Raw genomic sequence first — 12617 nt, 5'->3', positions numbered from 1 at the left:
TGCATTTCAAGTCAGCTGCGCAGGTGTACATGAACCTTCTGAACTGCTTCCTGCAGCTGATCGTGTTAAAAACTGCGATGACAAGATGGAAGGATTTGAAATCCTGCAGATAAAAGTGGAGGACCTGCAGACCGATGGCTTTGAAGAGTTAGCAAGAGAGCCGGCAGGTGGTAAGTGATGGAAACTCAATGAGACTGAAAAAGAAATATTTCTGACAATAAACCATTTAATTATGAAACAGGATCATCCATTCTACTCAATAGTCTCTCACCCAGAACCTTGGGCACTTTTATAGACATACAAGTAAGTGTACCATGCTTGCAGACTGCAAGCAGACATTCTGCACGTGATAGGACACAAAATGGCATCAACTGTCGAGTTGTCACTATTCTCTCCATGTACGGCTTCCGTTTCCTATATTGTAACCACACAGGATGATTGGCTACTGAAGCTCCAAACATTAATTTTCAAAATTACATTGTTTGTCAAAACTGAGCTTAAGTTTGATGTTTAAGTTCTTTAAAAAAATACATACACTGCTACAGTTCAGCATTTCTTCAAACATAATCGTGCAGCATCAGGTAATAATAATCTCTTGTGAGGCTAATGTTCTCATGAAAGTAATTTTTTACAAAACTTACAAAACCCAATATTTTGAAAGTGGAGCTAATATTTGGTGCCAATGGTCAGAATGACTGATGAAAACTATCAACCGTCCGTCACCTTAGATTCAAACGGTTCGAACAAACAAAGGTTCATTTGCCAATTAGAATCTTTTGAGACTAAGGCGATGAAACGCCAACCTTTTATTTGAAGACCTGCCTCCATTCCCCGAATGCTTCTGAAATTTTGTCAGTTCCACTTCCCCCACACCACTGTCCGTACATAATAAAGTCAGATCTTGTTTATATCTGAAAATATAACTTGAGATCATTAGACATTCTGAATGCAATCCTCTCATTAAATCCTCATTATTTTGCTGCAAGTTGTTTGTTTCGTGTTCTTTTCTCTCTTTTTTTGTGACATCTTTTGAGCAATGCGTTATTGAGTGTTGATGTCGTTCTTCTGATCGGTGAGTTGTTTGAACGATAACTTAAAAAAAAAAGTCATTCGTACCTCATTTTTGTTTTGCAGCCACTATACATTTGAAGTTAAGAGAATTGGTTGCAAAAAATAATTTTTACAATCAAAACTATGTATGTATGTATGTGTGTATGCTCTCCACCATCCAAGTGAGGAATTCTTGTGTTGGAATTTTTCAGATCCTTTTTCTATCGAGTTTCCAGGAAGCTGTGCAGTGTACATGAATGTTCTGAACTGCTTGTTGCAGCTGATCATGTGAAGGACCGTGGTGACGAGATGGAAAAATTTGGAATCTTCCCGATCAAAGTGGAGGACCTGCAGTCTGATGTTCCTGAAGATGTCGGAAGAGAAGAGACCCAGATGATGGTAAGCGATGGAAACCGAGCGCAATGGAAACAAGCAGCGGTACATTCAAAGTACACCGCCCCCATGCCAAATAAATAAATAACAAATCCTCCAGCACGTGACATCGCTAGGGCACCTTCGGCACATGGAGTCAGAATTGGGAGGGAGCGGTGTACAATAATTGATTGATTAATTTATTAATTGCATAATTATAATAATAAAATAAATTAATTTCTCAATCAATTGCTGAATAGCATACCTAAACCACCACTGTTTCATCGGAATCTGTAACGTTTTGAAAATTAAGTAATTAATTGAAAAATGAATAATTCGTTGACTGATTGATTAATGAATGAATCGAAAATACTCCTTATAGCCAAATCACTTGGTCACTGTCTTGTCCAAATATCAGCTTCCAAGCTCAAAAGGTGCCCAAGATATTGCCAGGATGAGAAATAAATAAGGAATTAATAAATGGATAATAATTAATTGATTAATGAAAGAAAAAAAACATTTTTGACAAAGCACATCTTCACTTTTGTCCCCAAATTTCAGCTTCCTCGCTCAAAGTATGGCTGAGATATCACCCGGCCAAACAAACAAACGGAGTGAAAACTGAGTATACTCCCTTCGGCACCTGGTGATCGTGTCATGCATCACCTGGATATGGAATTGGGAAGGAGCGGTGTACAAACGGAACATTTCTCACAATAAACCTTTTATTTATTTATTTATCGAGATCATTTATTTTGATAAAGATTCTCACCCAGAACCAAGGTCTCTTTTGTAGATGTTCTAGTATGGCATGCTTGCATACTGGGGCTCATCCGTCATGCAGACATTATATATATATATATATATATATATATATATATATATATATATATATATATATATATATATATATATATATATATATATATATATATATATATATAGATATAGATATATATATATATATAGATATATATTATATATATATATATTGTTTATATATATTGTTTATATATTTGATGAAGTGGATTGTGCTTCCATTCCACAAGAATCTGAATAAATCTCGTTAATCTTGGATGAGTGATAAGCATGAGCTCTTTATTTAACAGGATACAGAGATAGTAATTTTTCATATAAAAAGGTCGAGTCAGAAAATATCATCTTTTTATGTTGTTATGGGTTGCAAGGCAATGCTAATTTGTTCCTTTTCGAGTAGTGTTCATGATAACAGTTGTTTTTTGTTTTTTTCTTTACACCATCCGTACAGATCCCCGAACCTGTTAGAACCGTCCATGGTAATCCTACACAGTGCACATTTACCTTCGCTATGTGTCCTGCTTCATCAACATCATCGTTTATGGGGGTTCAAACCCCCTTAAAGGTCCTGAGCATGCATGCATCTCCAATAACTACCAGCATCTTGACTCTGTTACCCCACTTGAGCCCCACCATGCGTTTTGAGAGTCTCAGATCTCTTGTGATGTCTGCTCTGCTGTTTTTGAGCTTGGGGAGTAACTGCTGAAATCTATCTGTCTGGGTTCTTCCCAACAACTGTTCTTTGTTTCTTTCACATTTCTTTCTACTTTCTCACATTTCTCTTTATGCATTCTTGCTTTTTGTTTTCTTTTATCTCTCGCTCTTTATTTCTCTCTCTCTCTTTATCTACCTGTCTAAGGAGAAGTGAATTCTTGCAGAAAAATTTTCTGTATTGCTCACTTGGCTGTGCCTGGATGGGTTTGAGGGTAGTGGAGTAGCAACTGAAACCCGAATCCTATCCAGGTTCCTCCTGATGACTCCATCTTTGCTCTTTACTTCTTCGGGTTCCTTCTGATGACTCCACTGCAGTATTTGGTCTATCATTTGATTTCCTTTATGATTTGCAATTTCACTGCAAGTGAAAAGATGGATCTTTTAGTTTTGGTTTTCACACTGAAGCTATGATGTGATGATCATGGTGGTTGAGTTATCACATCGTGATGCACACGATCCAACATGATGCTGATGCACACATTGTTTGACATGAATGCCAGTCGTCGAGCCCTCGTTAAGTCCGTTGCTGTCACAGCTTGTGCTGGTTAAAACAAAGGATGGGACCCGCGTGATTCTGTGTGGATTATCACCAGCCGAACAACATGACATTCAAAGACTCCTATCCCTTGCCGAGAATTCCATTTTGGCGTCTGATTGGTTTTCCACAATGGATCTTAAAAAGTGGGTATTGGCGAGTGTAGATGAACCGAGCAGGAAAGAAGACTTTCCCATGGGTAAACGACTGGATCAGTTCACTCAGGTGCTGTTTGTTTTGTCCAACGACTCCGCCACCTTCGAGAGACTGATGCAGCAGGGACTGTACTGGGTTGCATGCCTTTGGCAATCATGCCTAGTGCACGCTAAAACATTTGAACAAGCCATCACCAATTTGGACCAGGTGTTTGGGCAATTCAGGCAGGCTTGAAGTTGAGCCCCAGTAAAGTGCACTTTGTTTACAAAAGAGGTGGCCTATGTGGGTCAGGTGTTCAGCCACGAAGCAGTGAGGACTGACCCAGCTAATGTAATAGTGGTAGAAGAGTGGCCCACACCTCATGACATCAAAAAGGTGTGGTGTTTTTGGAGGGGGGGGCTCTGCTCTTATTACCAGTGCTTTTTTGAAAAGTTAGCAGAGACTGCCAGCCTTTTTCACCAGATTGCAGACAACGGGACTCTCTTTAATTGGACAAGAGAGTGCCATGAGGCATTCGTAAATGGAAGGGGGGGAGGGGGGGGGGGTTGACATCCGCACCCATATTAGCACATCCCACAGATGATGGGATCTTTACCCTGGATATGAATGCAAGCCAGGGATGTTTGGAAGCGATTCATGGAAAGAGCGATCGTGTATTATAGCCGAGCAAAATTATTGTGTAATTTGTAAGGAGTTATTGGCTCTGCTATCTGCAATGACTCATTCCCACTCGTATTCATATTGGAGGCAATTTGATGTCAGAGCAGACTCTTCCTCCCTCAATGGCTCTTACGGTTCAAAGAACACGAGGTCAAAATTGCATGATGGTTGAAAAACTTGCAGCAGTACGATTCTAATGTGATGCATACACCGGGGAAGGCTCATGGGAATGCTGATGCACTCTATCGATGCTCTGGCATAAGACAAAACTCGAAATTCTCCTTGCGACATGAGGACAGGGACCAATTGTGATACACCGCCCATAAGATCATCGTCTGTGCAGCCCGAGTGTTGAAGCTAACCTTGCCTCTAACTGTGAAGGATGAATTTGGCATGTTGGATTGGAGCACGGCCTAGCGGGAAGGTTTCGTGCTTGGACTGGTGCACAGTTGGGTGAGAGAAGGTAGGAAACACAATGGGGAGGAAGTTGTGCCTCTGGGCATAAACAAAAGCGTAGCCTATTGGGTTGTTTGTAAGGCCTTGGAATTGAAAGATAACATATTTTATTGCAAATGGATGGACATCCCCTCTGGGGGAACTTCTTGGCTGGTGATAGTCCCCCACTCAAGTTGAGACCACAATTTTACAACAGGTGCACGGTTCCCTCCCCCCTCACTCCCTCCCCAGCAGACATTTTGGCAGGACAAAGCCAACAGCTTGGGTTCGTCGGCGGTTCTATTGGATGAACTCAGGGCACGATATTCAGGACTCGTGCTGAGCGTGTGATGCTTTCACCACCAAAAGGGGACCGGCACGGAAGATGAGGGCCCCATTGCAGCTCTACTAGCTGGGAGCCCCCCTTGAGTGTGTGGCAATCGACATATTGAGCCTGTTTATCTGCACCAGCCAAGGGAAGAAACACATCCTTGTGTTCTTGGACTATTTTACCAAATGGCCGGAGGATTTTGAGCGACCAAATCAGGAAGCAAGGATAATTCAACAGGCCTTTGTAGAACACCGATCAAGGGCGAAGCCATCGATGCAGGTCACCACCAACCAAGGGTGAAAGAAACTCGCTTCCCCTTGGTAGTGTCCAGGAGTTGTCCTGTTGCAAATCTGTAACGTACTCTATAAAATCAAAATGGGACCGTGGGCCCTTTCTCTGATCATTCACGCAGACAGGTGGAGCCTCTATTGTGGTGAGGAAATGCCGCTCTGGGTCGCTCAAGCTGTGCGGGCATTAGAGAAGGCACCAGAGACCTCTGCAGGTTGGGGCTCAGACTGAGATGGCAGGAGAGAGATGGGTGAAACTGAGAGCGGACGTAGTTTTGCTTGGTAACATCAAAGCATATGGGACGTGCTTGCTCTTGTAAGGGACGACAAGAGAGTACAAGTTAGAGGGATTGGTGAAGCAGATCGAGTGCCGCTGTCTTCCGCTGGTGGGGAACTTCATGGAGAGATTGGCGTGTGAAAGGGCAGGGAGAGTGTTGTGGTGAAGCCTGTGTGAATTATGGTGTGAATGGGTATTGAAGTAAATTTCTGCTGAGGGAGGTTCTGGGTTTTCCCGAGAAGTTGTTCGTGGGGATCATTGATTGTGGATGCCCTTTTGGTGTTGGTGCGAAGGAAGTCCGGAGACTTTTATTTTGGTGCGAAGTTCATTAGCGGCTGGGAGTGTGATCCACGGTGAATCGGATGTGATCTAACGCCAGATATCCCACACCCCCCAGGATTTGGTTTCAAGTCGGGTAGCTTAGCGGTGTGGGGGGGTATTCCCAGCGGTGTGAAATGCCGCAAAGGAGAGCAGATTACGACCAACAGAAGATGAGGCACACTGCCTATCCCAGATATTGTGTAGACACACGGAGTGAAAATTTCAGCGCAAGGCCCGATCTGTTGAAGCACCAACCTGTGGAGGGACGGGCAAATTTGTTGTATAGAACCACACTAGTGGGGGATTTTAAATGTCAATGGGGCAATGATTTTTGTTTGATCATATGAGCACAGCATAGGAATGCTTCCTCCTTCACACCATTGATGTGGGTTGCCGCCAATCCTTTTGGAATCGCTCTCCACCACCCAGTAAGTCCTATCTCTGTAGGCCACTTCAATAAACTACCTCTAGGTCATCATGCATATCGATATCCTCCCAGGAGGTAGCTTAATTTTAAGGGAATAGTGGGTTTGGGAGGTAGAGATTTGCTCTGAGCTTTTAGCAGGGAAGGAATTAGGGATATAGATTAGCAGGGCAGCTCCGGTAGAGTAGGTTAAGGCTGAAGCTGGCTGTCTTACCTGCTACCACCGACGATGTCATCTGCTGGCATGTTCCACCTCTCATCCAGCTTTCCAGCTACCTTGCCTGTTAGCCATGCCGCGCACCTGCCATTTGCCATCTACTGAACCAGACCATCTGCCGGCCATGCTATTTTTCTGCTGTCTTTGCTCATGGGCCATAAGGCCGAAGACCTTTGTTTCAGGGCCACATGGGCCAAAGACTCATCACTGCTGAGAGGCAACATGGGCCCCTTTTGTGCAATATTAGGCCATGCGGCACAAAGAACTTCAGTTCTGGAGAGGCCAGTTGGGCCAGGGTGCTGAAGGGCCCTGTGGTCATTGAGGCCACTTGTTTTGCTGGGACCTAGGACCCTGACAGACAGCGGTGGAGGAGGGGTCTTATACCGCGTATGTGGGTCCAGAATCCATAAACCTCATTGACTCTTCGAAAGGAAAAGAAGAGGCCCTCCTGGCACATCCACCCTCATCCCAACAACACTTTCTTGTTTATAAGTTGCCTCCAGATATAGTGGTTTAAGTTTCATGTATTGGTGGATGAATGCGTTGAACTAGCGGAGCGACGCATTAGTCTAGGTTGAATGTACTGTTTTGAACTTTGTGTAAATGTGAGTTTTGGATGAGGGTGGGGTGTTGTGTAATAATTGGGATCATGCCCAACATTGCTTCCGCTTCTGAGAGCAGACTCGGGAGAGTCTGAAGGAGCCAGGAAGGAGTAGTGTTGTGGCAATGACTCTGAGTGAGTTAAAGATGCTTAATAGCATAGTTATTTCCTTCAAGTGAATGTCTAGCATAAGCGAAAAGAAATTAACTCTCATATTGGATATGTGTTGCTTATGTAATAGTTAGATGATGTCTACCCATCCCTATGTTTGTTTCTTCAATTGTCAACCAGTTTGACCCCATTTATTGATGTTTTGCCCTTTTGAATCTGTCCTTTGTCTGTTTTCATATTCACTAGGCCATCAGGTGGCAAAAGTTTAACAGGCGTCACGACCACTATGGTTTGCCGCCAAGCTTCAGGGGGAAAGGTCAAGGCGGGGTCGCTCCACCCACCCGGACCATCAGCGCCCAATGGCGAGTGACCGGGAGGGGGCCCCAGGACATCACGGTGTGAGGTGGCATGCCAGAACGTAGCGGGGGTGAGCAGGAGATGCCTGGGACGACTAAGGAGGGAGGTTGCTCATTGTAAACTGCTCACGCTGCGCAAAGCCATGTCTCAACCTAGCTGGCCAAGCCTCTCCTCAATGGCATCATGGTGCGTGGACCGGAGGGCCCTTCCACAGACACGGATATACCCGGTTCCCGTATGCAGTTCGCCTCCTTTCCACGAACTCTACCAGGTTTGGCATCGACTCTCTTCTGTCTTGTCTGCCTCTCTCTGTTGTCGTTCTCTTGTCACTGAGGCCTTAAGGTAGATAATTCAAGAATACCGATCGTTTCTGGGTACCATGGGCGCATATGGGTCGTGGGTTGAGGGATTTTTGTTGATTATTGTATTGCTTCGAGTATTCCCTCTCCGTGACCATCATTGCTGTTCTTATTCAATATACTTGGTCTCGGGGTCATTCCGGCTCTGGTGGCTGCTTCATTTGGTGGTTATAGGACCCATTGAGGGATTAATTGGTTGCAGTCTCCACACGCATAGAAGACTGCCTCATGTGACTAATTAGATCGAGTCACGTGATGCCTATCGACATGATGCTGGGCCGTTTTGGGGCTCCTAATCTAACGGTAACGTGGCCTTCAGACATATTTGACGGGGGTTTCCGAAACGGTTGACCTTTGCGGTGGCTTTGATAAGTCCCGCCGGATTCGAATCGCGCAACCGGGACAAGTCTGATGGCTGCAACAATGTTTTCTTAGTTATAAATGGATGTTACATCTCATGGGAATGTAATCACATCAGCATTCCATTTGCCATTGGGATTCCGTGGTTTCTCTACGAAAACGCTGTTGCACAGGTTGTGGGAGTCCAGTTCATTCCCAGTGGGGATCCATTGTCTCTTCCTCTTCCTCTTCTTCCAATAAAGTGCAGAAACTTCCAACGAGTATTAATTGTTCTTCCACCGTGAATCATCAATTTGTCACTGTGATCAAGCATGGCTATTATCGTTTGTCTTGTTCAGCTCGAGCACAAAAGAAAATATCATTTTCCACTTTGAAATGATAAAGTTTCCATGACCTTCACTGCTCTTTCGCACAGATACATTTGAAATCATTTTCTACAGAGTTTATTTTTGTTTCGCCAAAGGTGTTCTCGATTCTTTCCTGGTGCTTCCTCATTCTGTGCAGGGCATGTTGGCTGCACAGTATCCTCAAGTATTAAACTCGGTGCAGGACCTTGGATCCGAGCTCCAGGAGCTGCAGCAGAAGTTCAAGCAAACACGGGTAGGCAACACCAAGGAATGGCTTTTGTTGCAATGAAAGGAAATTTTCCAAAATTATTTGGAAAAGGATATGAACAACTTTTGTACATCATTGTACATCAATGTCCAGGTAGAACGATGAATGGCATCATCATAACATTGATCTCAGTGTGATAATCGCTGTGGGAAGCAAGGAGAATCTCATGTTTTGGACATTATCTTTCCGCACACGTTCACTTCATTGTTTCAACGGCTAAAATTTATTGTCCTGTTTGTGTGTTTTTTTTTTCACATTTTTTTTCCCCACGCAAAGTCAGATGAAGCAATTGGTTCAATCTGACCGTCTACAGACATCAGTCTGCGATCGAGGAACAACTTGATTTCTATTTAATTACATATAATATTTTGAACACGAATTGGAACATGAACCTGCAGTTTAGCAGTACTTTGTCCCTGAATTTGGCAAATTGTACGGGATCTCGTTCTGAGCACGCATGCACACAGTGGAGAGGTCTCGTTTTTGTCTGTCTGCGTGTCTGGCAGTAAAACAAAATTGAAGATGATTCCAAACAGGAAACTCGCTGTTTTAAGGTTCGTCATAAAGGAGAAACAACAAGCACGGATAACGAATGTAAAGTGTTACCTCAGGTGGTGTAAAAGGGTGCATCAACGTTGGTGCACTGCCTACAAAAGTTTTTTTTTTTTTTTTGTGCATCCTTTTGACATTTTATTTAAATTGACTTATGTGCCTGAACACTAGAACACAAATTGCCTTGTTGGCACTTCCAAAAACGTCCAGTTTAGCAGTACTTGGACAAAATATTATGCCATTTTACATCATCTTGACCATTCAAATTTGCTGCTCACTCTCGGTGTTGGGGAATATCAAGATTCAGACAAAATCGTGGCTTGTAGGACATGTAGATCGTGCTCGGAAACCCAATGCCAGAGTTAAAAAGACCATTCCCATGTCCTTTTTCTCAACACTGCACCGGGGTTCGGTGTTCTATGGACTCTCTAGTTTCAAACTTTATCCCTGACTTTTAACTAGATTCAAACAACAATTCCTCCCAGCATTCAGGTAGAGCTACTGTGGACAGGATGGAGGGGAAGAGAAGGCAGTTGCACCAATTTGTGGATGAAGCTGTGGATCTGGTGAAGAGTCGTGCCAAGAAAAGGCAAAAGGAGAAGCTTTCCCTGCTTGGGAAGCAGATGGAGAAGTTGAAGATGCATGTTGAATCTCTTCAACAAGAACAGTCCACTCAGCAAAAAGCACTCCAGGGACCAGAGGACATTTCTTCTCTCCAGGTGTGTTTTATTGCAAACATTTTTTCAAAAAGTGTAATGTTTTTTTCCATTAAGATCTGGCGGAAGCTGTCGGTGTATAATCTTAACAAATAAATATTTAAATACCTTAAATTGTAATTGGTCCACCTTGAATAAAAGTGAAGCTTACGTTTTGGGCGTTACCCTTTGTCTGAGCGAAAGAGAAAGACAATGGGGTGGCGTTTGATAAAGGAAGACTTTCGCAAATGACATCATCACTGATGTCCTGGCAATGGGGAACACCGATTGGGTAGAGGTGTGTGCGTCATGGGTGACGTGATTGTGGAGAAAAGGAAAGGAGATAGAATGAGAAGACAAGGGGTGGATGATGGATCGAAGGATGGAAGAGAAGTTAGAGTGAGGATGCCAGAGGTGGGGGAGGGAGGAAATGGAAGATGAGGAATGATAAAGGAAATGGACTGAAAAAGTAAAAGAGAGGGGTGAAGGATGAGCTTGAATAGGCTTTTTTTTTTAATTCAAGCTGTTTGGTACTGATGTTCCAAGTTTGTGGATGAAATATTGTTGTTTGAGTTTCTGGGAGTCATTGCTCATATCAAACCACGCACAGATATGTGATGAATAGCATGTTCTACCTGGTTGAAGCGACGAAACTGGTTTCCGGATATCATCATTGTTGGTTCCGACATCATAGAGATGTTCTTTAAAGCGGTCTCCAAGCCATCGTCTCGTTTCACTGATGTAAAGTGAGCATGAAATAAAGTAAATTACGGTACATTGCAGGTGGTACAGCTAAAATTATCCTTGATATTGATGGTGGGCTTTGGTCCTGATATTGATGTCATGGGGGGGGGGACAGTCACAGGTATCATTGCAACGACTGTGCAGGCATTTGAGTGCTCCAGGTGGTCGATTCGAAGGTCTTACTTCACAAAGTTTTGTCTTCAAAATGCAAAGGTTTTGTCTCCTTTGAATGATGGTTGACAAAAAAATGGAAGTAATTCCTGAGTCCTTCTGTGGGGTTTAAAAGTTTCTCTGGATTATTGTTTTAACTGCAAAATTGTTGGATGATGCAACAAATCAAACGGAAGACCAAGAAGGAAGCCGAAAAAGTAAAGAGCGAAGATGGAGTCATCAGAAGGAACCTGGATAGGATTCGGGTTTCAGCCGCTACTTCACAACCCTCAAACCCATCCAGGCACAGCCAAGTGAGACTTACAGAAAACTTCCAAGAAAAGCAAGAGCCATTCATGTCATTATCAGGTTTTGTTGTTTGAAGGAGAGGATTTTGTCTGTTGATTGGTCGCACACAGTTGAGGGCATTTTTCACAAGTGAGCATTGATAGCCACAATCTGTGAAGAACTGCCACATTCGCCGGATTGAGATAAAAGTATTTTATCTTAATTTGCTTGATTTGAAGGCCTGTTTTTTTTTTTTTTTAAACACATGATCAGGGCTCATGGAAGAGTGAGAGCATAATGGAGGGGAACAAACTGGAAAGGGGGAATAAAACGAACAGCAGAGTTGAAGTGAGATTGAGATCAAGTGGAGGGGGAGAAGGACACATTGGGGGGTGAATGAAAATGAATCTGCATGAATGAAAAAGTCGCAAGAAAGTACTGCCTATGAACGTTCAATCACGTGTTTGAATCAGATATGAAGTCTGACCAGGATTGTTTTCATCACGGTGCTGCTAAAGTATCACAGTTACCTCATACCATGTGCTCCATCACAATGATGAACTCCTTTTACACAACTGGTTATGGTTCGCAAACATTCCAGAAAATAATTTTCTCCGTGAATTGCTCATTGGGATATCCATAAGGACTACGACGGCACGGCTTTCATTTGCTGACTTAACTCCGTAAGCACAATTCAACTTATCCTTGACTCTGCAAATTGAATAGTTTGCATTTTTACTTTTATGAAATTTAACGTTAAATGATTCTGAAATTTTGAGTTAACACTTTGTTTCCTTGCTTCTCAGGGTAACACGGATCTCAGAAACAAAAGGTAGGTGTCCATCACGTGTCTGGCACATCATGATGTTTTCACTCCTTTAAAATGACTAGAAGTTGTCTCCCCCTCTTTGCAGGGGGAGCAGATAGTGTGTGGGGGGGGGGGGGAGGGACGGTGGGGTTACCCTATGTACTACAAACAGGTATGCAAAAGTTGGTGGAGATCGGGCCTGCCATTTTATATGATTTTTAGATATACATACATACATACTGTACATATACTCACTGTTGAACCTCTGAATGTTTGACAAAGATCCGTTCAGCCATCTCTGAGAAAAATGATGACACACACGCAAACGTCTGTCTTGTGTATATAGATTTTAATTATTTGTCTTGTGTCATCTTTTTTTTTC

At 43.1% G+C, this 12617-nt stretch overlaps 1 protein-coding gene across 1 annotated transcript in view; it reads left to right on the top strand.

Moving 5' to 3' along the window:
* The window catches only part of LOC147033392 (uncharacterized), a 63574-nt gene that overhangs the window by 37156 nt on the left and 13801 nt on the right, over positions 1-12617 (top strand). The window contains exons 3-8 of the mRNA XM_085854090.1: positions 1-170; positions 1331-1449; positions 2690-2803; positions 8888-8983; positions 10036-10269; positions 12234-12259. The exon at positions 1-170 is cut by the window's left edge and continues 28 nt beyond it. Of these exons, the coding sequence (XP_085710216.1) occupies positions 1-170; positions 1331-1449; positions 2690-2803; positions 8888-8983; positions 10036-10269; positions 12234-12259 (759 nt within the window). The remainder of the gene's footprint in view (positions 171-1330; positions 1450-2689; positions 2804-8887; positions 8984-10035; positions 10270-12233; positions 12260-12617) is intronic.

The sequence above is a fragment of the Eptatretus burgeri genome, chromosome 2 (genome assembly GCF_056783735.1).
Source record: "Eptatretus burgeri isolate ZD-2024b chromosome 2, Ebu_testis_v1, whole genome shotgun sequence".
NCBI classification, from domain to species: Eukaryota; Metazoa; Chordata; class Myxini; order Myxiniformes; family Myxinidae; genus Eptatretus; species Eptatretus burgeri.
Note: the sequence above shows the minus strand (reverse complement) of the source record. Positions and strands in the feature narration are given on the sequence as shown.